Source organism: Oncorhynchus tshawytscha, linkage group LG10 (assembly GCF_018296145.1).
Source record: "Oncorhynchus tshawytscha isolate Ot180627B linkage group LG10, Otsh_v2.0, whole genome shotgun sequence".
Lineage (NCBI taxonomy): Eukaryota > Metazoa > Chordata > Actinopteri > Salmoniformes > Salmonidae > Oncorhynchus > Oncorhynchus tshawytscha.
In genome coordinates, this window is record NC_056438.1 from 74,687,640 (window position 1) to 74,715,139 (window position 27,500).

The following is a 27,500-nucleotide window of genomic DNA, read 5'->3' on the forward strand; positions in this document are numbered from 1 at the left end:
CTGTAATAGATCCTCATGTCGATCACTCGGAGCATCAAATCACCAGTAATGCCACTTTGCCAGTCAGATCTTACGCTTGTGTGTCAGCTCCAGTCATTTCTGTCTACAGTAGCCCTCTCCGGGAGAACTTGTTTCCATCCGAGTCCATTACGTTGTTTTCTCTCCACCAACAGCGTTTTGGGCAGAAAAAAGGCAGTCTGTGACTTGAGTTATGTTTTTTCTGAAATATTGATGAAGGCTCCCTGCAGTTTGTGTGCAGCATTTTCCACTGTGGATATGAGTCTTTACTCCACGAGGTCATTAACACCTGCATGTTATTGGATGTGTGCACAATTATGTTTGAAACGATTGATGTTTTCTGAACTAGCTACAAAGTTGCCTGAGGCTTCAGCTCCCACCGAGCCACACAGGAGCTCCTTCTGCACCTAATCATGTTTGGTTTGTTGCAGTCTGAAGGGAATACCATGTTGTGATGTAATGGTGGGCCTCAACCTTAGTGTGTGTGTGTGCCGAGTGTCTTAAATAGTACCATATTCCCTTTTGGTCAAATGTAGTGCACTACATAGGGAATAGGTGGCCATTTGGAATGCGGGGCCTGTGTGTGCACAGTCAATGACGAATGTAACAGAATGAAAGACCCACCTACTGTTCCAATATTATTTTGTAACAGTGAAATGTTGTCCCATGGGGCGGAACCTGCTTTGGTAAATACATTATCAATGCGATGGTCAACACGATAACTTATACGCTGAGTGTACAAAACATTAAGAACACCTTCCTGATATTGAGCTGCACAGACCCTCTTTTGCCCCTCAGAACATGTTGAATTCTTTGGGACATGGACTCTACAAGGCATCAATCCCCACAGTTGTATCAAGTTGGTGGAGTGTCTTTCGGGCGGTGGACAATTCTTGATACACATGGGAAAGTGTTGAGCGTGAACAACCCAGCAGCGTTGCAATTCATGATACAACCCGGTGCGTCTGGAACCTACTACCAGACCCCGTTCAAAGGCACTTAAATATTTTATTACCCATTCAACCTTTGAATGGCACACAATCCATGTCTCAATTGTCTCGAGGCTTAAAAATCATTTAATCAGTCTCCCCTTAATCTACACAGATTGAACAAGTGACATCAATAAGGGATCATAGCTTTCACCTGTGTTCATTTGGTCAGTCCGTCATGGAAAGGGCAGTTTTGTGCACTTAAAATTATATTGTCCTTTTGCATTTGCATTTTCAGAAGAACACACATTGCCAACATTATTGCTTAGTATGATTGTTGCAAATGTCCTGTCTAATACTGCAAGGCAAATTCAGATCTGGACTTGAAGACTGTTCACTTTCTTCCTTTGTAATCAAGAACTGATTTTCACCTGGGAGGACACTAAATGGGTGCAATAGTATATTATAAAAAATGATGGAACACTGATTTGCATGATGGAACACTGATTTGCATGATGGAACTCTGATTTGCATGATGGAACTCTGATTTGTATTCCTTCATTTTTTTATCCAATCATACATGGCCAACTCTAAAAGCTGAAGTGCTCAGCCCTAGGCTATTTATATAATGTATATTGTCATGTTTTTGTGTGTGAAAATGTATAGCTTCTTCATTCTCAATAGAACCACATAGTAGGCTACCTGACACCGTTTAGTTTGCTGAAAGAGTGAGAGCTCATTTTATTGGATGCTTTTCTGATATTTACAAGTTATTAAATTATTACAAATACACTTTTATAATCATATTTTACAGATGGAGCCCTCTGTGTTGGGCAATCATGTCACATGACCTGGGTTTTAACCTTAAAATAAAAAGATTTTTCATTAAACTGTTCCCTTTTCATGTCAGATCCAGCACCATCCTCAGACAATTTCTTTCATTTTTTTTTGTGTGTGTAATCATCTTTTCTGGAAAAGACATTAAAAAAAAAGAAGTTTAAAATGTAGTTCATGTGACATGATAGCCAGAAACACAGGTCCATGTTTATAGAGCACATATATTGGTGTGCATCACATTTTTCTCTGAGGCTGAAGATATTCAGCTTGGCCCGTAAGACCCTCACAAACCTTTACAGATGCACAATTGAGAGCATCCTGTTGAGCTGTATCACTGGCTGGTACAGCAACTGCACCGCCCGCACCCTCAGGACTCTCCAGATGGTGGTGCGGTCTGCCCGGGGGCAGACTGCCTGCCCTCCAGGACACCTGGAGCACCCAATGTCACAGGAAGGCCAAAAGATCATTAAGGACATTAACCACCCGAGCCACTGCCTGTCCACCCCGCTATCATCCAGAAGGCGAGGTCAGTACAGGTGCATCGAAGCTGGCACCGAGGGAATGAAAAACAGCTTATTCTCAAGGCCATCAGACTCTTAAATAGCCATCACCAGCCAGCAACCACCCGGTTACTCAACTCTGCACCGTCGAGGCTGCTGCCCTTTGTACATAGACATGGAATCACTGCAATTTAATAATGGAACACCAGTCACGTTAATGTTTACATACCGTTTTACTCATTTCCTATGTATATATTCTACTGTACTGTAGTCAATCCCGCTCCGACATCGCTCATCCTAATATTTATATATTTCTTAATTCCGTTATTTTAGTTTTAGATTTGTGTGTATTGTTGTGAATTGTTAGATACTGCTACACTTTTGGAGATAGGAACTAAAGCATTTCGCTACACCCGCAATAACATTGCTAATTTTGTGTATGTGACCAATACAATTCGATTTGATTTATAGATTACATCAAAGACGTTCGCTTATCCCTCAGATGAAACAAACAGGGACTGATATCCCATCTTGGCGCTGAATGGTGATGGGCACCTATCGGTCTGTCCGGGAAAAGCAGCCAAGTGGTCCTGATGCTGCGTTATGTCATGAGGATGGTCAATACGGTTAGAAAGGCAGAATATAAACACGCTTTTCATCCAATGGTGAGGCTCAGTCTCTGTGGCGCAATGGAATAGCGCGCTGGACTTCTAATCCAGAGGCTCCGGGTTCGAGTCCCGGCAGAGATGGGTTTGCTGGTCTGCTTTTTAGAAAAAATAAATGTACTAAATTGGCCAATTGAAGCATACTTTTTTATTGCATTATACAAGCAACTCTGTCCATTCGAATGTATGTTTAGTATCCAAATGTGGCGCTGGATACACGGCTTAGATAATGCCATTTTTATTTAAAATGAAACATGTAATCTCCATAACAGATAGATGCTTTTGGGTTTCTCCCGCCCACACATTGTATTCCACTTACAATCAGTTCTCATCGCAGCACCGGGGTATCGTTATCAGGGACGTATGCACAATGCATGCTGCACTCGGTAGGCTGACCCTCCTCATCAAACACTTTACATCGGAAGACTACAGCTTCAGCTCAACATTTTGTTAAGTCCCGACACCCATCTCTTTCCATTCACCCCCCTCTCCCCTCCACCACGTATCCTTTCTTTCCTGTGATCTGAATTCATTCACACATTCATCCACAAGTCAATATAATATAGGCTATAGGCCTACCCTCTCGGACTACCAGTATGTGAAACATTATGATAATTTTAATTATAGGCAAAAATGAGTGTCTTTTAATTATACATTTGGTCTAAGCCATATTTTACAAAACAATTAACAAAAACACACATTGAACATGGGACTCATTACAAACACACGCACGCGCCTGTGTGCAAATGTTTTTTAAAGTTTTTTAATTACACAAATTAAATAGTAGACCATTCTAGGTCTAAATCATCATCATAATAGTCATCATAATCTCTAAAAAGCCCAAATGACATATAGGACACTGTACGTTGCTGATGAGGATACATACAGGAAAGAGCGCGCAACGACAACTCGTGGCGGCGCGCTTCTGTTTTCAGCACCTGGAGCTGTCCTGCGCTCTCATACCCCGTCAGTGACTTTTTGTTGTTGCTGTATAAGGCCTTGAATTTGTCTTCTCTAACAGCGAATTCAACAACCACATTTGAATTATAACGGATGTATAAAAGCTGGAATGAGTAGGCATAAGAAGGCCTGTGTCTATATTTAATTTTAAACAGAGCCATTACATTTAGCAAAAAACATTCCTGCTGCTACTTCAGCTGTCTGGTGATCCCCTCTCCTATCTCCGCCCAGTTTAAGATTGATTTTTTTCCTGCCTTCTGCTTGTCGCCTATGGTGATAGGGCTTTTCGTGCCTCCGCGCCAGCCACCATTTTAACCCCATGTCTCCCCCTACACACGAACTAATCCGCATGCAAAACTAATCCTTAATCCCCTCGCGAGTTGAACGCCCCCCACCCCACCCTCCTCCACTGAACACCCACCAGTACAGTCTGTCGGGCCTTGAGCGTTGTGACTCCACTCAGAAAGACAACGTCTCGCGCTGTCAGTCAAAAAGGCTACTCCCTAACGGAAAGCAGAGAAAAACATTGATTCATGACTGATGAAGCTAGACCTAACTCTTGTCTATAGGCATTGGGGACTAGCCTACTACCACTACATAAACTATTAAATCTATAATAATAGAGAAACTAGATAAAAGAAGAACAATTCAGAAAAAACAATTAGCCTATTATTTTTCGATGATATGACAAATAACATATTTGGGCATAGGATACAGTCTATATGAATATGACATCTCAGTTTTTCTTTCTCCAATATACACTATATGACCAAAAGTATGTGGACACCTGCTTGTCTAAAATCTCATTCCAAAATCAAGGGCATTAATATGGAGTTGGTCCCCTCTTTGCTGCTATAACAGCCTCCACTCTTCTGGGAAGGCTTTCCACTAGATGTTGGAACATTGCTGCGGGGACTTACTTCCATTCAGCCACAAGAGCAATAGTGAGGTCACGCACTGATGTTGGGCGATTAGGCCTGGCTCGCAGTCGGCCTTACGATTCATCCCAAAGATGTTTGATGGGGTTGAGGTCAGGGCTCTGTGCAGGCCAGTCAAGGTCTTCCTCACCAACCTTGACAAACCATTTCTGTATGGACCTCACTTTGTGCACGGGGGCATTGTCATGCTGAAACAGGAAAGGGCCTTCCCCAAGCTGTTGCCACAAATTTGGAAGCACAGAATCGTGTAGAACGTCATTGTATGCTGTAGCGTTAAGATTTCCCTTCACTGGAACTAAGGGGCATAGCCTGAACCGCGAAAAACAGCCCAGGCCATTATTCCTCCTCCACCAAACATTATAGTTGGCACTATGCATTCTGGCAGGTAACGTTCTCCTGGCATCCGCCAAACAGAGATTCGTTCGTCGGAATGACAGATTGTGAATTGTGATTCATCACTCCAGAAAAGGCGTTTACACTGGTCCAATGGTGACACTCCAGCTGATGCTTGGCATTGCACATGGTGATCTTAGGCTTGTGTGCAGCTGTCGGCCATGGAAACCCATTTCATGAAGCTCCCAATGAACAGTTCTTTGTGCTGATGTTGCTTCCAGAGGCAGTTTGGAACTCGGTAGTGATTGTTGCAACAGAAGACAGACCATTTTTAAGCACATCATTGGCGGCCCCCTTCTGTGAGCTTGTGTGGCCGACCACTTTGCGGCTGAGCTGTTGTTGCTCCTAGATGTTTCCACTTCACAATAACAGCACTTACAATTGACCCTGCAGCTCTGTTTGTCTGTGGAGATTGCATGGCCTGTGGTCGATTTTATATACCTGTCAGCAACGGGTGTGGCTGAAATATCCGAATCCACTGATTTGAAGGGGTGTCCACATACTTTTTTATAGTGTCTCTATTTCTATCTGCCCTGCATGTATATCCCTCTCACAGGCAGTATGCTCTTGCCCTCTTATCCGAATGGTACGGGCCAAATCGTATTAAAGTCCCCTCCCCCTCGCTCCCTCCCCCTCCACACGCCACCTCCTTTCTTTTAGACAGACTGTTTTTGCTGCAGTAAACGGTAGCCGTGGAGAGAGAGAGAGGGAACAGCTAGAAAAACAACAATCCGAAGAAGGAAGGAAAAAGTCAATATAGACAGATCCAGGGAGGCATCAGAGCAAGCGCCAGTTTTCCTGCAATACAGGGACCACTTCCAGAACCAACGGCGACAAATCGCCTATCCGTTCAGGATCGAGAATCCAGAGGCAGGCCTATTTCGGTGTGTATACTGTTATGTCCCTAACAATATTATTGTTGTTGGCTGTGTCCGGTCTGTAACAAACAATCGACACCTGTCACTGTTGTAAATACTATGCTTTCGTGTCCTGGAATGTTCCTGCGTGCGCCTCACCCAGTTGCCTAGGCTACTGGCAGGTGCTGGAGGTAAAGCATTATCTTGACCCGGGAATACCATACTAGACGCGTTGTATAATTTAGTGCGAATATGCTTTTTGTTATTGGACTGTAGGCTACGTTATGCCTCGCCATCTCTCCCCTCCCTTTCCTGCATGCAAGGCTTTTATCATTGGTCGTGTTACTACAATCTACAACGGTGTGCGCCTTCATTTCTACGTATAGGCTACGAGGTGTCCCTCTGATTACCATTACACAGGGCTAATTTCCTTTACTGGGGAAAAGGTGTAGGCAGGCTAGGGAAAGGAGGAGGCACGATAAACCATACCGGGCTCCTTCCTCGTTTCTACGCGGCATCCAGCAGCATTGCAGGTGCCTTCTGGGCTATAGCAGTGGTTCCCATCCTTTCCCGGTTACTGTAGCCTGCCACTAACTGCATGTAGCTCTGCCCGAGGACCCCTGAAGTACCCCCCACATGTGCATTTTACCAGCAGACCTATGGTCTCATGAGACTTCTCAAGTACCCCCTTTGGACAGGCCAAGTGCTCCTAGGGGTCCTAGTACCCAAGGTTGGGAACCACTGGACTATAGGACCTATCTTTAGATTGGATTTATCCAACCCCTTAAAGGTGGTGATCAGCACTAACGTTATTCTACAAATCAGTTCTGTTTTTTCATCGACACACTCTTCTCTAATGGCTCCAACAACAAGAATCCCCCCCATCATATCCCCGCCCTATTCGCCCGCCCGTCCGTCCCACTGGCAACCTCTCTCTAGCCATGGCCCGCGCTGAACCGAATGGCGAAGGAGAATTTCGAGGATAGATTCAAGCCTTGGCTCGGCCGCCATGTAAGGCTATTTCAGTGTGTCTGTGTGAGAGGCTGAGGGTATTATAGTGACACCGTGTGTGCTACATCTGTGTCATGTGAGGAGAGAAGCACCGTCAGGACAATTCTCAGCGGGCGACAGGTGCAAACATTTTGCTGTCCATTCAGACGTTTTGCTTGGCCAACAAGGGGAATTTGGATTTGGTTCATTTGTGATATTTGTAATTAACAAGAGTTGTTTTGGGCCCAGAAAACATCCCACTTATACTCCAGAGCTTGAATACATTTAGACATCAATTGAATACATTTAGGGTAATGACAGCCCACACTGATTTTCCGCCCTTAGTGATTTAGAACGTTGCCTTTTACGGTGGTAGGCTCGATCACCGCGTCGCTCCCGGTACGATATGACACAGGCAGCAGATCTACGAAACCCACGGAGAAGCGCGTGAGCAACGATGTCCAAAAGTGCATTAAGCACCCGCCAACCGATCAGAACGCAACCAATTTATCCCGAACGGCTTATTCTTGTTTTATCGCCCTCCTCCCGCAGGTAGCTCCAGTGCTACTCTCTTCTCCCCCCCCCCTAACACTCCGGTGCTCCTCCCCCCTGCAGGTAACACTCCGGTGCTCCTCTCCCCCCTGCAGGTAACACTCCCGTGCTCCTCTCCCCTGCACCCTGCCTAAACCTCCTGAGGATTGAGACGAACCAACCAACCATGGCATTCCCTTCTTACCTGGTCCCAAATCTATGGACTCTGAGTTTAATGACACTACTGGCAGCCTCTGTTCAGAGCAACTTCATTGTCTTTGGTAAGAATCTCTCTCATCCCTTCTAGGCTAGTCTCACCCTTCTCTACTCTCACCCTCTTCTACTCTCACCCTCGTCTACTCTCACCCTCGTCTACTCTCACCCTCTTCTACTGTCACCCTCGTCTACTCTCACCCTCGTCTACTCTCACCCTCGTCTACTGTCACCCTCGTCTACTGTCACCCTCGTCTACTGTCACCCTCGTCTACTGTCACCCTCCTCTACTGTCACCCTCCTCTACTCTCATCCTCGTCTGTGACCCTCCTCTCCTCTACTGTCACCCTCCTCTACTCTCACCCTCTTCTGTGACCCTCCTCTACTCTCAACCTCCTCTAGTCTCACCCTCTTCTAGTCTTCTCTACTGTCACCCTCCTCTACTGTCACCCTCCTCTACTGTCACTCTCCTCTACTGTCACCCTCCTCTACTGTCACCCTCCTCTACTGTCACTCTCCTCTACTGTCACCCTCCTATACTCTCACCCTATTCTACTCTCACCCTATTCTACTCTCACCCTCCTCTACTCTCACCCTCTACTGTCACCCTCCTCTACTCTCAACCTCTTCTAGTCTCACCCTCTTCTAGTCTCACCCTCTTCTAGTCTCACCCTCTTCTAGTCTCACCCTCCTCTAGTCTCACCCTCTTCTAGTCTTCTCTACTGTCACCCTCTTCTTCTGTCACCCTCCTCTAGTCTCACCCTCCTCTAGTCTCACCCTCCTCTTCTGTCACCCTCCTCTAGTCTCACCCTCCTCTAGTCTCACCCTCCTCTAGTCTCACCCTCCTCTAGTCTCACCCTCCTCTATTCTCACCCTCCTCTATTCTCACCCTCCTCTTCTGTCACCCTCCTCTAGTCTCACGATCCTCTAGTCTCACCCTCCTCTCCTGTAACCCTCCTCTAGTCTCACCCTCCTCTTCTGTAACCCTCCTCTAGTCTCACCCTCCTCTTCTGTCACCATCCTCTAGTCTCACCCTCCTCTTCTGTCACCCTCCTCTAGTCTCACCCTCCTCTTCTGTCACCCTCCTCTAGTCTCACCCTCCTCTTCTGTCACCCTCCTCTAGTCTCACAATCCTCTAGTCTCCCCCTCCTCTTCTGTCACCCTCCTCTAGTCTCACCCTCCTCTTCTGTCACCCTCCTCTAGTCTCATCCTCCTCTTCTGTCACCCTCCTCTAGTCTCACCCTCCTCTTCTGTCACCCTCCTCTAGTCTCACCCTCCTCTTCTGTCACCCTCCTCTAGTCTCACGATACTCTAGTCTCACCTTCCCCTAGTCTCATCCTCCTCTACTGTCACCCTCCTCTAGTCTCAACCTCCTCTAGTCTCACCCTCTTCTAGTCTCACCCTCTTCTAGTCTCACCCTCTTCTAGTCTCACCCTCTTCTAGTCTCACCCTCTTCTAGTCTTCTCTACTGTCACCCTCTTCTTCTGTCACCCTCCTCTAGTCTCACCCTCCTCTAGTCTCACCCTCCTCTTCTGTCACCCTCCTCTAGTCTCACCCTCCTCTATTCTCACCCTCCTCTATTCTCACCCTCCTCTTCTGTCACCCTCCTCTAGTCTCACGATCCTCTAGTCTCACCCTCCTCTTCTGTAACCCTCCTCTAGTCTCACCCTCCTCTTCTGTCACCATCCTCTAGTCTCACCCTCCTCTTCTGTCACCCTCCTCTAGTCTCACCCTCCTCTTCTGTCACCCTCCTCTAGTCTCACCCTCCTCTTCTGTCACCCTCCTCTAGTCTCACAATCCTCTAGTCTCCCCCTCCTCTTCTGTCACCCTCCTCTAGTCTCACCCTCCTCTTCTGTCACCCTCCTCTAGTCTCACAATCCTCTAGTCTCCCCCTCCTCTTCTGTCACCCTCCTCTAGTCTCACCCTCCTCTTCTGTCACCCTCCTCTAGTCTCATCCTCCTCTTCTGTCACCCTCCTCTAGTCTCATCCTCCTCTTCTGTCACCCTCCTCTAGTCTCACCCTCCTCTTCTGTCACCCTCCTCTAGTCTCACGATCCTCTAGTCTCACCTTCCTCTAGTCTCATCCTCATCTACTGTCACCTTCCTCTAGTCTCATCCTCCTCTTCTGTCACCCTCCTCTAGTCTCACCCTCCTCTTCTGTCACCCTCCTCTAGTCTCACGATCCTCTAGTCTCACCTTTCCCTAGTCTCATCCTCCTCTACTGTCACCCTCCTCTAGTCTCACGATCCTCTAGTCTCACCTTCCTCTAGTCTCATCCTCCTCTTCTGTCACCCTCCTCTAGTCTCACCCTCCTCTTCTGTCACCCTCCTCTAGTCTCATCCTCCTCTTCTGTCACCCTCCTCTAGTCTCATCCTCCTCTTCTGTCACCCTCCTCTAGTCTCACCCTCCTCTTCTGTCACCCTCCTCTAGTCTCACGATACTCTAGTCTCACCTTCCCCTAGTCTCATCCTCCTCCTCTCTGTCTCCCTCCTCTAGTCTCACCTCTTCTAGTCTCACCCTCTTCTAGTCTCACCCTCTTCTAGTCTCACCCTCTTCTAGTCTCACCCTCTTCTAGTCTTCTCTACTGTCACCCTCTTCTTCTGTCACCCTCCTCTAGTCTCACCCTCCTCTAGTCTCACCCTCCTCTTCTGTCACCCTCCTCTAGTCTCACCCTCCTCTAGTCTCACCCTCCTCTATTCTCACCCTCCTCTATTCTCACCCTCCTCTTCTGTCACCCTCCTCTAGTCTCACGATCCTCTAGTCTCACCCTCCTCTTCTGTAACCCTCCTCTAGTCTCACCCTCCTCTTCTGTCACCATCCTCTAGTCTCACCCTCCTCTTCTGTCACCCTCCTCTAGTCTCACCCTCCTCTTCTGTCACCCTCCTCTAGTCTCACCCTCCTCTTCTGTCACCCTCCTCTAGTCTCACAATCCTCTAGTCTCCCCCTCCTCTTCTGTCACCCTCCTCTAGTCTCACCCTCCTCTTCTGTCACCCTCCTCTAGTCTCACAATCCTCTAGTCTCCCCCTCCTCTTCTGTCACCCTCCTCTAGTCTCACCCTCCTCTTCTGTCACCCTCCTCTAGTCTCATCCTCCTCTTCTGTCACCCTCCTCTAGTCTCATCCTCCTCTTCTGTCACCCTCCTCTAGTCTCACCCTCCTCTTCTGTCACCCTCCTCTAGTCTCACGATCCTCTAGTCTCACCTTCCTCTAGTCTCATCCTCATCTACTGTCACCTTCCTCTAGTCTCATCCTCCTCTTCTGTCACCCTCCTCTAGTCTCACCCTCCTCTTCTGTCACCCTCCTCTAGTCTCACGATCCTCTAGTCTCACCTTCCCTAGTCTCATCCTCCTCTACTGTCACCCTCCTCTAGTCTCACGATCCTCTAGTCTCACCTTCCTCTAGTCTCATCCTCCTCTTCTGTCACCCTCCTCTAGTCTCACCCTCCTCTTCTGTCACCCTCCTCTAGTCTCACAATCCTCTAGTCTCCCCCTCCTCTTCTGTCACCCTCCTCTAGTCTCACCCTCCTCTTCTGTCACCCTCCTCTAGTCTCATCCTCCTCTTCTGTCACCCTCCTCTAGTCTCATCCTCCTCTTCTGTCACCATCCTCTAGTCTCACCCTCCTCTTCTGTCACCCTCCTCTAGTCTCACGATCCTCTAGTCTCACCTTCCTCTAGTCTCATCCTCATCTACTGTCACCTTCCTCTAGTCTCATCCTCCTCTTCTGTCACCCTCCTCTAGTCTCACCCTCCTCTTCTGTCACCCTCCTCTAGTCTCACGATCCTCTAGTCTCACCTTCCCCTAGTCTCATCCTCCTCTACTGTCACCCTCCTCTAGTCTCACGATCCTCTAGTCTCACCTTCCTCTAGTCTCATCCTCCTCTTCTGTCACCCTCCTCTAGTCTCACCCTCCTCTTCTGTCACCCTCCTCTAGTCTCACGATCCTCTAGTCTCACCTTCCTCTAGTCCCGTCCTCCTCTACTGTCACCTTCCTCTAGTCTCGTCCTCCTCTACTGTCACCCTCCTCTAGTCTCACGATCCTCTTCTGTCACCCTCCTCTAGTCTCACAATCCTCTAGTCTCACCCTCCTCTAGTCTCGTCCTCCTCTAGTCTCACTCTCCTCTTCTGTCACCCTCCTCTAGTCTCACCCTCCTCTAGTCTCGTCCTCCTCTACTGTCACCCTCCAGGATCTTCTACTCTATCCGGTTGACATCAGTTTTTAGTTGTTACTGTGTTATTACAAGGTAGTCACCAAGCTCCTTTCCCCCCGAACTCCAATGGAATTTCTGCTATTGTTTTTGAAGAATGTGTGTGATATACACTTGCACAGGTTGGCCTGTGCTCTGCCTCTCTCTGTGTGTCACACACACACACACACACACACACACACACACACACACACACACACACACACACACACACTCGCGCATACAATAGGCAACACCCACATTATTGTGTAAGCCTGGTATGATCATTAGAGCCATAGAGGTTTGATTAGGAGAGCCCTCAATGGAGACAATATGTTACACACACTGCTCCCAGTGGACACACACACATCTATCAATAAAAAACCCTACGATTGGCAGGAAATCATCTTTTCATATTCATTGATTTGAGCAGTCTTTGTTGAGTGATGGGGGTTAGATACAAGCACACAGTTTCTCTCCCTGTTCTACATTACTATCTCACAGACTAACCACTGTAACAGTCTCACAGATTAACCACTGTAACAGTCTCACAGATTAACCACTGTTACAGTCCCACAGACTAACCACTGTTACAGTCCCACAGACTAACCACTGTTACAGTCCCACAGACTAACCACTGTTACAGTCTCACAGACTAACCACTGTTACAGTCTCACTAATCCCACAGACTAACCACTGTTACAGTCCCACAGACTAACCACTGTTACAGTCCCACAGACTAACCACTGTAACAGTCTCACTAATCCCACAGACTAACCACTGTAACAGTCTCACAGACTAACTACTGTAACAGTCTCACAGACTAACCACTGTTACAGTCTCACAGACTAACCACTGTTACAGTCTCACTAATCTCACAGACTAACTACTGTAACAGTCTCACAGACTAACCACTGTAACAGTCTCACAGACTAACCACTGTTACAGTCTCACAGACTAACCACTGTAACAGTCACTAATCCCACAGACTAACCACTGTTACAGTCTCACTAATCCCACAGACTAACCACTGTAACAGTCTCACAGACTAACCACTGTTACAGTCTCACAGACTAACCACTGTAACAGTCACTAATCCCACAGACTAACCACTGTAACAACAGTCACTAATCCCACAGACTAACCACTGTAACAGTCACTAATCCCACAGACTAACCACTGTAACAGTCACTAATCCCACAGACTAACCACTGTAACAGTCACTAATCCCACAGACTAACCACTGTAACAGTCACTAATCCCACAGACTAACCACTGTAACAGTCACTAATCCCACAGACTAACCACTGTAACAGTCACTAATCCCACAGACTAACTACTGTAACAGTCACTAATCCCACAGACTAACCACTGTAACAGTCACTAATCCCACAGATGAACTACTGTTACAGTCTCACTAACACTACAAAACAGTACCCTATATCATTTTATTTATATGTATATATTTTTTACAAGTATATATTTTGGATGTATTTTGTATTTATTCAGACAGTAGGATACTTAGATTTGGGGAGACAGAATCTTAGACTGGGGAGCGATCCCTGGTTTCCCATGCAGGGATTACATGTGGACTAGAGTTGGCAGTGTTACCTATTCAGCCCAACTCAGACACACAGTAGCCTATATTATCTCACGTCAATATGCTCACTCTGAGATGTGATGTGCACCCACACAGAACCCCACGAATTGAAAAGCATGCAAACACACGCACCTACTTTAACTACATCAGCTGTTTTTACTGTCTGTTGTTGAATTATGCATAATTGTATTTTTTTTCTGTGCTTCTGCATGTGAAATGTGTATAGAGCAGTTGGAGGAGTTGCCAATGTGAGTCAGTGAGAAGCTGTACTGTATACTGCTGTGGGGTAGCAATGGTAAACACATTTATCCAGATACTGAGATGAGGGCTCGTCCCAAGTGCCACCCTATTCCCTATATAGGGCACTACTTTTGACCAGGGCCAATAGAGCTCTGGTTAAAAGTAGTGAACTACGTAGGGAATAGGGTGCCACTTGGGACGTGACTGAGGTCAGTGTTGGGAACATGCTAATGAAATCAAATAGAAATGAAGATTGCAATTATCAAATTGAAGACATTGATGAGAAGCAAAAAGATAATCAAGTCCTGATGTATGAACCTGAGCGGGCGTAGACCTTATAATGTGTGTGATTCTTCATGTGGAGCTTATTTTGTCAATTCAACACGAGTTTGCAATTTGCACGTGTATTGCAAAAAGGACTTCTCGCATTCAGAAATATGTCACATTTGATTAGGGTTTGTATTGGTGCAGAATTGACCATGCAAGAACAAACCGATGAAATCACTGGCCTTTGTTGTTTGTAGCTAAGAGCGGTTTTGCACTATTGTCCATCAACTGGGACTCATAAATCTGGTTGTCTAGTCGTTTTTTCTGTGATTGGTACATACATTAAATTAATGATTTGAAAGGTTTTTTTTTAAATGTAAAAAAAATATGCAGTATAGCCATTGATTCTTGAATAATCTATCTGATTTTTGGGCTTTACATTTCTCCAGACCCATCCTTCAGCTGTATAGTATTACTGCTTTGTTGTTTTTCTAATCTCAGATTGCCCCTTTTAAAAGGTACATGTGGCTTAATGTTGTGTGTCCGACCAAAACTATGACACAGCTGTGCTGCCTGGTAACTGGCTGCCTGGTAACTGGGTGCCTGCTAACTGGGTGCCTGCTAACTGGGTGCCTGGTAACTGGGTGTCTGGTAACTGGGTGCCTGGTAACTGGGTGCCTGGTAACTGGGTGCCTGGTAACTGGGTGCCTGGTAACTGGGTGCCTGGTAACTGGGTGCCTGGTAACTGGGTGCCTGGTAACTGGGTGCCTGGTAGCTGGGTGCCTGGTAGCTGGGTGCCTGGTAGCTGGGTGCCTGGTAACTGGGTGCCTGGTAACTGGGTGCCTGGTAACTGGGTGCCTGGTAACTGGGTGCCTGGTAACTGGGTGCCTGGTAACTGGGTGCCTGGTAACTGGGTGCCGGGTGCCTGGTAGCCGGGTGCCTGGTAGCCGGGTGCCTGGTAGCCGGGTGCCTGGTAGCCGGGTGCCTGGTAGCCGGGTGCCTGGTAGCCGGGTGCCTGGTAACTGGGTGTTGGCACCCCAAATGGCAACCTATTCCCTATGTAGTGCACTACTTTTGACCTAAGGCTCATGAGGGGGGGGGTTAAGGTGCCCTTTGAGATGCAGACCTAGATATATGGAGAGAGGGGGAGATGGAGAGGAATGGGAGAGAGGCTCCAATAATGGCCGGTAGTGGCCGGTGAATGGGCAGTTCATTTTAAATTGCCGAACAGAAGGGCCTACTTAGCATAAATAATGCAATGTTATGGTTCAGAGAGGAAAAACGATTAGTATGGCAGATCAATGACTACAGATGAACGATCAGATGCACCAAGCCTGTCTGTCACTACAACATGTCTCAAAATCTATACTTGCTTCTTTCATGCTTTCAAAACCTCCATGTTATTGCTGTGTTTTGTTTTCATCCTCCCCGAAACAAAATGCTCATCAATAATATTAGCAAAACGATACAAGTGAGAGCTCACATAAGTCAGCGACTCGGCACTCATTTAAACATTTGATGCAGAAGGAATCCCCATATGAGCAGCGTGTCAGAGTCAGAGAAGAACAACGCTGTTTGTCTGTGCTGGGCCCCTATACAGAGAGCCTCTAATTGTGTACAGTATTTATTTTTCACAGCTGGATGTATAGTGGAACAGTTCAACTGGACTGGCTCTCTGAAGGCTACAGATTAGAGCTGTGATTGGCCAAGACTGAGTACCAAACGGTACCCTATTTGCTATACAGTGCACTACTTTTGACCAAAGCCTTATGGATAAACTATGGACCCTGGGTAAAAGTAGTGCACTATATAGGAAACAGCGTATCATTTGGAAAGCAACTCTGTTCTGTATCACTAACCAAGTTACCTCAGGCCAGGGTGTCGTGGCCACCCTCTGTAGCACTCATAAGCGCACAGCATGACACACACACACACACACACACTGGCGGTCACTGACCGTGCCCCTTCTCAGTGGAGACCTCAGGGAAAAATGTCTGTGAATCAAATGACACCCTATTCCCTGTGTAGTGCACTTCTTTTAGCAAGGGCTCATAAGGCCATTGGAAACAGGGCCCATAGGGCTCTGGTCAAAATAGTGCACCGTATAGGGAATAGGGTGCTATTTCAGACGCACCCATTGTGTCATCTCAAGACCACAACACAACGTGATTAATGGTTTATTTTCCTCAGTGTATTCTCTCTGGCGTCAGGGCAACGGACCGCTGGATTGAGTGGGGCAGAGAGAGGCTGCACTTCCAGCTGTGACCAATAATGAATACAGATGAAATGATGGGTGTAGACCAATCATTAATGTGGGTGAAATTTACAGGCCGGACGGAGGGAGGGAGGGAGGGAAGGCAGGAGGGAGGGAGGGAGGGAAGGCAGGAGGGAGGGGGAGGGAGGGAGGGAGGGAAGGCAGGAGGGAGGGAGGGAGGGAAGGAGGAGGGAGGGAGGGAGGGAAGGGGAGGGAGGGAGGGAGGGAGGGAAAGGAGGGAGGGAGGGAGGGGAAGGCAGGGAGGGAGGGAGGGAGGAGGCAGGAGGGAGGGAGGGAGGGAGGGAGGCGGGAGGGAGGGAGGGAGGGAAGGCAGGAGGGAGGGAGGGAGGGAAGGCAGGAGGGAGGGAGGAGGGAGGGAAGGAGGGAGGGAGGGAGGGAGGGAAGGCAGGAGGGAGGGAGGGGGGAGGCAGGAGGGAGGGAGGGAAGGCAGGCAGGAGGAGGGAGGGAGGGAGGCAGGAGGGAGGGAGGAGGGAGAGAGGAGGGAAGACAGGAGGGAGGGAGGGAGGGAAGGCCAGAGGGAGAGGGAGGGAAGGCAGGAGGGAGAGGGAGGGAAGACAGGAGGGAGGGAGGAAGGCCGGAGGAGGGAGGGAGGAAGGAGGGAGGGAGGGAGGAACGGAGGGAGGGAAGGAAGGCCGGACGGAGGGAGGGAGGGAAGGCAGGAGGGAGGGAGGGAGGGAGGGAAGGCAGGAGGGAGGGAGGGAGGGGGAGGGAAGGCCGGACGGAGGGAGGGAAGGCAGGAGGGAGGGAGGGAGGGAAGGCCGGACGGAGGGAGGGAGGGAGGGAGGGAAGGCCGGAGGGACGGAGGGAGGGAGGGAGGGAAGGTCGGACGGAGGGACAGAGGGAGGGAGGGAGGGAAGGCCGGACGGAGGGAGGGGGGGGAAGGAGGGAGGGAGGGAGGGAGGGATGGAGGGCAGGAGAGAGGGAGGGAGGGAGGGAAGGGGGAGGGAGGGAGGGAGGGAGGGAAGGAAGGCAGGCAGGAGGGAAGGCAGGAGGGAGGGAGGGAGGGCCTCTGTGTTCTGTGCCAGCAGTTCACTTTAGTTTGCTCAGGGAATCGAGTTCTGGCAGAACACAGGCCTCCTGAAAGAACCACTCATTTCCAGTTTGTGCTATTTATTGTTGATGACTGGCTGACTGAGTTTTGGTCCTAAATGGCACCCTATTCCCTGTATAGTGCACTACTTTTGACCAGAGCGAATATAGGGAATAGGGTGCTGTTTTGAGATACAGCTCTGGTTCTGTATCTCTAACCTAGATACATCAGGCCAGGGTGACGTCCTGTTTGTTGACCGACTCTCTGCGTCCCAAATGGCATGATGTTCCCTATATAGTGCACTACTCTGGTCAAAAGTAGTGCACTATATAGGGAATAGGATGCCATTTGAGAGGCAGATGCTGACTGGGCATCCTGTGTGCCAGCCAGACCAGGCCAGGGCTGATGGGAAACATGCCGCTAAGTTCGCCCCCAAATGGACGGTTTCCTGTCAAAAGTAGTGTACTAAATAGGGAATAGGGTGCCATTTGGGATGAAGACTAATACACAGACAGGTCTGGTACCTCCACAGCAGTGAGTAGGTGGAGGGAGGCTCTACCGATCCTGTCAGCAATGATGACTGATAAGCAGACAGGTCTGGTACCTCCACAGCAGTGAGTGGGTGCAGGGAGGCTCTACCGATCCTGTCAGCAATGATGACTGATAAGCAGACAGGTCTGGTACCTCCACAGCAGTGAGTGGGTGGAGGGAGGCTCTACCGATCCTGTCAGCAATGATGACTGATAAGCAGACAGGTCTGGGACCTCCACAGCAGTGAGTGGGTGGAGGGAGGCTCTACCGATCCTGTCAGCAATGATGACTGATAAGCAGACAGGTCTGGGACCTCCACAGCAGTGAGTGGGTGGAGTGGGTGGAGGGAGGCTCTACCGATCCTGTCAGCAATGATGACTGATAAGCAGCGTTGACTCATTAACAACTGGAGAACAAGAAGCCTGAGGCCCTAGTTATTTTGTTGAATTACTGGCTAGTGACTGTGACATTAATATGAGGCTTTTTCATCGCCCTCTAACTCTCTCTCTACTCTTGACGGGCCAGGCCACTGGTTTCCCAACCTGTGTGCATACTGGATGTATCAAGTGCTGATTTGGGACCAGTTTTGCAGTTTATAAATCACAAGGGAAAAGGTTACATGGACATGGAAAGAACTGATCCTAGATCTAGGAGTAGAGAGAGAGTTAGAGGGCGATGAAAAAGCCTCATATTATGGATGGACCCGCCCAGACCTCTGATATCCAGTTCATCCCTATTCTCCACCCTTCTTCTGAAGTGTGGACTTGCACACTTCCTTTCATAGATTTAAAAGCATTGCATTGGTGTAATCATTGGTTTAAGGAAGTTATTTTGAATCCATGACAGGAAGTCTTAGCACTTTGGGAGAAGAATGAGGATGCAGTGAGTGAGTGAGAGAGAGACTGAGTGAGAGAGACAGAGTGACAGAGTGAGTGAAGGTGAGAGACTGAGAGAGTGAGAGACAGAGAGTGAGAGACAGAGTGAGAGAGAGAAAGTGAGAGAGAGACAGAGTGAGTGAGTGAGAGAGAGACAGTGAGTGAGAGAGAGACTGAGTGAGTGAGACAGTGAGTGAGACAGTGAGTGAGACATTGAGTGAGACAGTGAGTCTAGTATTGAGATGGACCAGTTTCTAGGTTACAGAGAGCTGGTGGTCTGATTAACCAAACTACCAGGAGTGAAACAGGGAAGGACACATGGACATTTGGTAAAGCAGACCTAACTCACTCACTTTGGTTAGAAATTCAAAAGGAAATGACCTTAACAGAGAGAAAAGCCTCTGTGCTACCTACAATTATTTCCCCCCCACCCCCCACTAGAACCTCTTTAATGAAGACAGTTCATCCATCCTGGAGGGGAAATCAATCATTTCCAGGTACAGGGACATGTAAGTCTGTGGACCTAAATGCCAGAACTGGACAAGAACCTGACATCCTCAACACACAGGGGGACAAACACCTACCTGGAGGTAAAGCATTACCACCCCCATATGCCCCCTTAGGCACAACTACGACAACATAACTAACAAAAACGTGTCACAACTACTGCAGCTCTGTCGCACGCTGGGTATTTACATAGTTAATGGTAGGCTTCGAGGGGACTCCTATGGTAGGTACAATATCACTGACCTCAACCCAGAGTCTCTCAGAGCATTCACAGTCAGCCCACTGACACCCCTATCAGATCACAGAAAAATCACAGTCTACTTGAACAGAGAAATACTCAATCATGAGGCATCAAATCAAAGGATCTGAATAATATTAAGAAATGCTATAGATGGAAGGAAAGTAGTGTGGAAACCTACCCCAAAAAACTATTAGCCAACCACACATCCCTTAAAGACAACTTCCTGGACAAAACATTTCACTGTAATAGTGAAGGTGTAAATTTGGCAGTAGAAAATCTAAACAGTATATTTGACCTCTTAACTTCCCTGTCAAATCTAAACATTTCAAACAGAAAACCAAAGAAAATGAACAACAATGACAAATGGTTTGATGAAGAATGCAAAAACCTAAGAAAGAAATTGAGAAACCTACCCAAGCAAAAATATAGAGACCCAGTAAACCTGAGTCTAAGCCTTCACTATGGTGAATCACTAAAACAATACAGAAATACACAACGGAAAAAGAAGGAACAGCATGTCAGAAAGCAGCTCAATGTAATTGGTGTTGATGTACCCACAATGGAATTAGAAAACATTCAGACAACAAATTCCAATTGGCTATACTTAAACTCCTTAACATCATGCTTAGCTCTGGCATCTTCCACAATATTTAGAACCAAGGACGGATCACCCCAATCTACCGAAGTGGAGACAAATTTGACCCCAATAACTACAGTGGGATATGAGTCAACAGCAACCTTGGGAAAATCCTCTGCATTATCATTTACAACAGACTTCAAATCAAAGTTTATTTGTCATGTGCGCCAAATACAACAGGTGTAGTAGACCTTACAGTGAAATGCTTACTTACAGGCCCTAACCAATAGTGTAAAAAAATATGTTAGGTGAACAATAAGTGAAAACAATGTACTGAGCAAATGTCAAATTAGCTTTTTAACAAATTACCGTATGACAGACCACATATCCACCCTGCACACCCTAATTGACAAACAAACAAACCAAAACAAAGCCAAAGTCTTCTCATGCTTTGTTGATTTAAAAAAAGCCTTTGACTCAATTTGCCACGGGGACCGGCTATACAAATGGATGGAAAGTGGTGTTGGGGGAAAACATCCAACATAAATTCCATTTACACAAACAACAAGTGTGCGGTTAAAATGTTTTAAAAAACACATTTCTTCCCACAGGGCCGTGGGGTGAGACAGGGATGCAGCTTAAGCCCCACCCTCTTCAACATATATATCAATGATTTGGTGAGGGCACTAGAACAGCCTGCAGCACCCGGCCTCACCCTTCTAGAATCTGAAAGTCAAATATCTACTCTTTGCTGATGATCTGCTGCTTCTGTCACCAACCAAGGAGGGCCTACAGCAGCACCTAGATCTTCTGCACAGATTCTGACAGACCTGGGCCCTGACAGACCTGGGCCCTGACAGACCTGGGCCCTGACAGACCTGGGCCCTGACAGACCCTGACAGACCTGGTCCCTGAGAGTAAATCTCAGTAAGACCAAAATAATGGTGTTCCAAAAAAGGTCCATTTGCCAGGACCACGAATGCAAATTCCATCTAGACACTGTTGCCCTAGAGCACACAAAAAACTATACATACCTCGGCTTAAACATCAGCACCACAGGTAACTTCCACAAAGCTGTGAACGATCTGAGAGACAAGGCAAGAAGTGCCTTCTATGCCATCAAAAGGAACATCAAATTCGACTTCCCAATTAGGATCTGGCAAAAAAATACTTGAATCAGTCATAGAGCCCATTGCCCTTTATGGTTGTGATGTCTGGGGTCCGCTCACCAACCAAGAATTCACAAAATGGGACAAACACCAAATTCAGACTCTGCACGCAGAATTCTGCAACAATATCCTTCATGTACAGTGTAAAACACCAAATAATGCAGAGCAGAATTAGGCCGATACCCGCTAATTATCAAAATCCAAAAAAGAGCTGTTAAAATCGACAACCACCTAAAAGGAAGCGATTCCCAAACCTTCCATAACAAAGTCATCACCTACAGAGAGATGAACCTGGAGAAGAGTCCCTTAAGCAAGCTGGTCCTGGGGCTCTGTTCACAAACACAAACATACACCACAGAGCCCCAGGACAGCAACACAATTAGACTCAACCAAATCATGTGAAAACGAAAACATAATTACTTGACACATTGGAAAGAATTAACAAAAAACTAAGCAAACTAGAATGCTATTTGGCCCTAAACAGAGAATACACAGTGGCAGAATACCTGACCACTGTGACTGACCCAAACTTAAGGAAAGCTTTGACTATGTACAGACTTAGTGAGCATAGCCTTGCTATTGAGAAAGGCTGCTGTAGGCAGACCTGGCTCTCAAGAGAAGACAGGCTGTGTGCACACTGCCCACAAAATGAGGTGGAAACTGAGCTGCACTTCCTAACCTCCTGCCAAATGTATATATATATATATATATATGCACAATATGACATTTGAAATGTCTTTATTATTTTGGAACTTTTGTGAGTGTAATGTTTACTGTTAATTTGTTTATTTCACTTTTGTACTTTATCTACTTCACTTGCTTTGGCAAAGTTAACATATGTGTCCCATGCCAATAAAGTCCTCAAATTGAATTGAATTGAATTGAATTGCAGAGCGAGACGGAGGTAGAGAGATGCTGAGAGAGAGAGAGAGACAGAGGTAGAGAGATGCTGAGAGAGAGAGAGACAGAGGTAGAGAGATGGTGAGAGAGACAGAGGTAGAGAGATGCTGAGAGAGAGAGAGACAGAGGTAGAGAGATGCTGAGAGAGACGGAGGTAGAGAGATGCAGAGAGAGAGACAGAGGTAGAGAGATGCAGAGAGGGAGAGACGGAGGTAGAGAGATGCAGAGAGAGAGAAAGAGAGACGGAGGGAGGGAGATGCAGAGAGAGAGAGAGACGGAGGGAGGGAGATGCAGAGGGAGGGAGAGCAGAGAGAGAGAGAGAGAGAGAGAGAGACGGAGATAGAGAGATGCTGAGAGAGATGGAGGTAGAGAGATGTAGAGAGAGAAAGAGAGACGGAGGGAGGGAGATGCAGAGAGAGAGAGAGAGACGGAGGGAGGGAGATGCAAAGAGAGAGAGACGGAGATAGAGAGATGCTGAGAGAGACTGAGGTAGAGAGATGTAGAGAGAGAAAGAGAGACGGAGGGAGGGAGATGCAGAGAGAGAGAGAGAGAGAGAGAGAGACGGAGATAGAGAGATGCTGAGAGAGATGGAGGTAGAGAGATGTAGAGAGAGAAAGAGAGACGGAGGGGAGATGGAGGGAGATGCAGAGAGAGAGAGAGAGACGACGGAGGGAGGGAGATGCAAAGAGAGAGAGACGGAGATAGAGAGATGCTGAGAGAGACTGGAGGTAGAGAGATGTAGAGAGAGAAAGAGAGACGGAGGGAGGGGAGATGCAGAGAGAGAGAGAGAGAGACGGAGGGAGGGAGATGCTGAGAGAGAGACAGGTAGAGAGATGCTAGAGAGAGAAAGAGAGACGGAGGGAGGGAGATGCAGAGAGAGAGAGAGAGACGGAGGTAGAGAGATGCAGAGAGAGATGGACGGAGGTAGAGAGATGCAGAGAGAGAGAGACGGAGGTAGGAGATGCAGAGAGAGAGAGACGGAGGTAGGAGATGCAAAGAGAGAGAGACGGAGATAGAGAGATGCTAGAGAGATGCAGAGAGATGTAGAGAGAGAAAGATGGAGGAGGGAGAGATGCAGAGAGAGAGAGAGGAGAGAGATGCAGAGATGCAGAGAGAGAGACGGAGGTAGAGAGATGCAGAGAGAGAGAGAGACGGAGGTAGAGAGATGCAGAGAGAGAGAGAGAGAGACGGAGGTAGAGAGATGCAGAGAGAGAGACGGAGGTAGAGAGATGCAGAGAGACGGAGGTAGAGAGATGCAGAGAGAGACGGAGGTAGAGAGAGATGGAGGTAGAGAGATGCAGAGAGACGGAGGTAGAGAGATGCAGAGAGACAGAGGTAGAGAGATGCAGAGAGAGACGGAGGTAGAGAGATGCAGAGAGAGATGGAGGTAGAGAGATGCAGAGAGAGAAAGAGAGACGGAGGGAGGAGAGATGAGGTAGAGAGATGCAGAGAGAGACGGAGGGAGGGAGATGCAGAGAGAGAGAGAGAGAGAGAGTAGAGAGAGAGACGGAGATAGAGAGATGAGATGAGAGATGGAGGTAGAGAGATGTAGAGAGAGAAAGAGAGACGGAGGGAGGGAGATGCAGAGAGAGAGAGAGAGACGGAGGGAGGGAGATGCAAAGAGAGAGAGACGGAGATAGAGAGATGCTGAGAGAGACTGAGGTAGAGAGATGTAGAGAGAGAAAGAGACGGAGGGAGGGAGATGCAGAGAGAGAGAGAGAGAGAGAGAGAGAGACGGAGATAGAGAGATGCTAGAGAGAGATGGAGGTAGAGAGATGTAGAGAGAGAAAGAGAGACGGAGGGAGGGAGATGCAGAGAGAGAGAGAGAGACGGAGGGAGGGAGATGCAAAGAGAGAGAGACGGAGATAGAGAGATGCTGAGAGAGACTGAGGTAGAGAGATGTAGAGAGAGAAAGAGAGACGGAGGGAGGGAGATGCAGAGAGAGAGAGAGAGAGACGGAGATGGAGGGAGATGCAGAGAGAGATGACAGGTAGAGAGATGCTGAGAGAGACGGAGGGAGAGAGATGCAGAGAGAGAGAGACGGAGGTAGAGAGATGCAGAGAGAGAGAGACGGAGGTAGAGAGATGCAGAGAGAGAGAGACGGAGGGAGAGAGATGCAGAGAGAGAGAGAGAGAGACGGAGGTAGAGAGATGCAGAGAGAGACAGAGGTAGAGAGATAGAGAGAGAGAGAGAGAGAGACGGAGGTAGAGAGAGAGAGAGAGACGGAGGTAGAGAGATGCAGAGAGAGAGAGACGGAGGTAGAGAGATGCAGAGAGAGAGAGACGGAGGTAGAGAGATGCAGAGAGAGACAGAGGTAGAGAGATGCAGAGAGAGAGAGAGAGAGAGATGGAGGTAGAGAGATGCAGAGAGAGACGAAGGTAGAGAGATGCAGAGAGAGAGAGAGAGACAGAGAGGAGGTAGAGAGATGAGAGAGAGAGAGAGACGGAGGTAGAGAGATGAGAGAGAGAGAGAGAGAGAGACGGAGGTAGAGAGATGCAGAGAGAGACGGAGGTAGATGCAGATGCAGAGAGACGGAGGTAGAGAGAGAGATGGAGAGAGAGACGGATGTAGAGAGAGATGGAGGTAGAGAGATGCAGAGAGACGGAGGTAGAGAGATGCAGAGAGACAGAGGTAGAGAGATGCAGAGAGAGACGGAGGTAGAGAGATGCAGAGAGAGACAGAGGTAGAGAGATGCAGAAAGATGGAGGTAGAGAGATGCAGAGAGAGACGGAGGTAGAGAGAATCAGAGAGACAGAGGTAGAGAGATGCAGAGAGACGGAGGTAGAGAGATGCAGAGAGAGACGGAGGTAGAGAGATGCAGAGAGACGGAGGTAGAGAGATGCAGAGAGATGGAGGTAGAGAGATGCAGAGAGAGACGGTGGTAGAGAGAATCAGAGAGACGGAGGTAGAGAGATGCAGAGAGAGAGAGAGAGAGAGAGAGTGTCTGGCTGAGCTGATTTTCCATTAGTTTCACAGCTGATTAACTGACCTGACTACAGTCACAGTAACAACACCTGTCTCTTCCCCGATGAATCACACTTTGTGTGCATCCCAAATGGAACCCTATACCCTATATAGTCTATGGTCAAAAGTAGTGCACTATATAGGAAATAGGGTGCCATTTTGTACACATCCTTGGATCAGCACTCGTCTCTATTTGCACCAGACTCTAAAATACCCAAATGATTACTCCCATCTTATTATCAGGATGGCTGAACCTTTATGTGATGATTGATTAAGCTCCGAGCAACACAACAACTATAAACAGAGAGACGTATAGACAGTGGATCATTTCCATTGAACCAAAAGCAGAACATGGGTCCTAAACGGCATCCTGTTCCAACATAGTGGCGATAGGGCCCTGGTCAAAAGTAGTTCACTATATAGGGAATAGGATTCTATGCGTTTGTGACACATGTAGAGCGTTATCATCTCATATCTGCGTCCGATTGTATATCTGGCAACCTATTTTCCCTATAGAGTGCACTACTTTTGACTGGGGCCATATGGGTCTATGGGCCCTGGTCAAAAGTAGTGCACTATATAGGGAAAAGGGTGCCATTTGGTATTCATGAAAATGTTATCATCAGCTCCAGGTTTGACTCTGACCTGTTATTTCCTGACACATACGTTAGTCAGCCTGGTATGTGAGACACAGCTAAGCGCCCGGGTCTGGTGTGATAATGGTTTCAAAAAAGTCATAAAAGGAATCCGAATGACACATGCACTCACTTGTTTCAATAACTTGTGATCTGAGAGGCAGCAGTATAGCCCTCGGTTTCTAAACAACAAGGAGAAGAAACCCCTTTAGACCTTGTCAATCCAAGTCAGATCCCATCACATCCACTCAGGCTATCTCAGATTACATTGCAACAACAAGCAATAATGTTGAGCACTCTTGAGATTGTTGTCGAGACGGACGCAGGCAGCAGTTGCAGCACTCAAGAGTTTTTTACCTCGTGTGTGAGGGAGGGGGAGTGTGAGGAAGGGAGGGCCATGTCAATCTGTGGGAGGGAGGGGGAGTGTGAGGGAGGGGGTGTGAGGGAGGGAGGGCCATGTCAATCTGTGGGAGGGAGGGGGAGTGTGAGGGAGGGGAGTGTGAGGGAGGTGGAGTGTGAGGGAGGGAGGGCCATGTCAATCTGTGGAAGGGAGGGGGAGTGGAGGGGAGGGAGTGTGAGGGAGGTGGAGTGTGAGGGAGGGAGGGAGGGCCATGTCAATCTATGGGAGGGAGGGGGAGGGAGGGGGGGAGTGTGAGGGAGGTGGAGTGTGAGGGAGGGAGGGCCATGTCAATCTGTGGGAGGGAGGGGGAGTGTGAGGGAGGGAGGGCCATGTGATCTGTGGGAGGGAGGGATGTCAGGGGGGGAGGGAGGGGAGTGTGAGGGAGGGAGGGAGGGCCATGTCAATCTGTGGGAGGGAGGGGAGTGTGAGGGAGGGGGAGTGTGAGGGAGGGAGGGCCATGTCAATCTGTGGGAGGGAGGGGGAGTGTGAGGGAGGGAGGGAGGGCCATGTCAATCTGTGGGAGGGAGGGGGAGTGTGAGGGAGGGAGGGCCATGTCAATCTGTGGGAGGGAGGGCGGTAGAAAATCGAGCCGTGTTAGCAGAACTGTCAGCTGTGAGCTGGCCGACCGCTCAGAAAGACGTTTTGATGAAAGGAACACTGAGGCTGGAAATTCATCAGTGGCTCTTTTGAAACGCGTCATTGTGCAGCAGGCAGAGTCTGGGTGCTGTCCTGCTTTTCACCAATGTTTCCTTTGATTGTGCCGGCCTTGTGGTGCAGTGGAATGGTCCTCTGGCTCTTTTCATTGTTTGCTGTGGGGTTTTAAATCACCAAGGTATCCTGTCGTGGCAGCAAGGCTAGAAAGAAGCAGGAACAAACTCTAGGGATGTTTCGTTATCTTAAACCCATCACTGTTGGTGGCTCTGAAATGGCACCCTAGTCCCTATGTAGTGCACTACTTTTGACCAGAGCCCTGATCTAAAGTAGTGCACTACATAGGGAATAGGCTGTCATTTGGGATGTATACTTTATCTGAACCAATCACTGTGTTGTGTTCCAGTGATGTCATTAGATGGCTGTATTGTGGACCTCAGCTGTCACGCCCTGATCTGTTTCACCTGTCCTTGTCTCCACCCCCTCCAGGTGTCTCCCATCTTCCCCACTTGTCCTCTGGGTATTTAAACCTGTGTTTTCTGTCTGTCTGTTACCAGTTTGTCTGGTTTGTTCAAGTCAACAAGCGGTTTGTCTCAGCGCCTGCTTTGCCACAGTCTCTCATTTCCC

General features: G+C 48.1%; 1 protein-coding gene and 1 non-coding gene across 5 annotated transcripts in view; both read left to right on the forward strand.

The window, feature by feature from the left end:
- Nucleotides 1-2,959: 2,959 nt before the first annotated feature.
- On the forward strand, nt 2,960-3,033 carry trnar-ucu. Its single transcript has one exon. It is a non-coding gene; the product is annotated as a tRNA-Arg (tRNA).
- A 2,848-nt stretch (nt 3,034-5,881) lies between these two features.
- cadm3 (cell adhesion molecule 3) overlaps nt 5,882-27,500 on the forward strand; it is a 113,461-nt gene continuing 91,842 nt past the window's right edge. For 3 of the 4 annotated variants that reach the window (XM_042329059.1, XM_042329060.1, XM_042329057.1), the window contains exons 1-2: nt 5,882-6,124; nt 7,735-7,899. In XM_042329059.1, coding sequence (XP_042184993.1) covers nt 7,806-7,899 — 94 coding nt within the window. In that variant the 5' untranslated portion in view covers nt 5,882-6,124; nt 7,735-7,805. Of the gene's footprint in view, nt 6,125-7,702; nt 7,900-27,500 lie in introns of all 4 variants that reach the window. The other variant, XM_042329058.1, reaches the window with a different exon arrangement.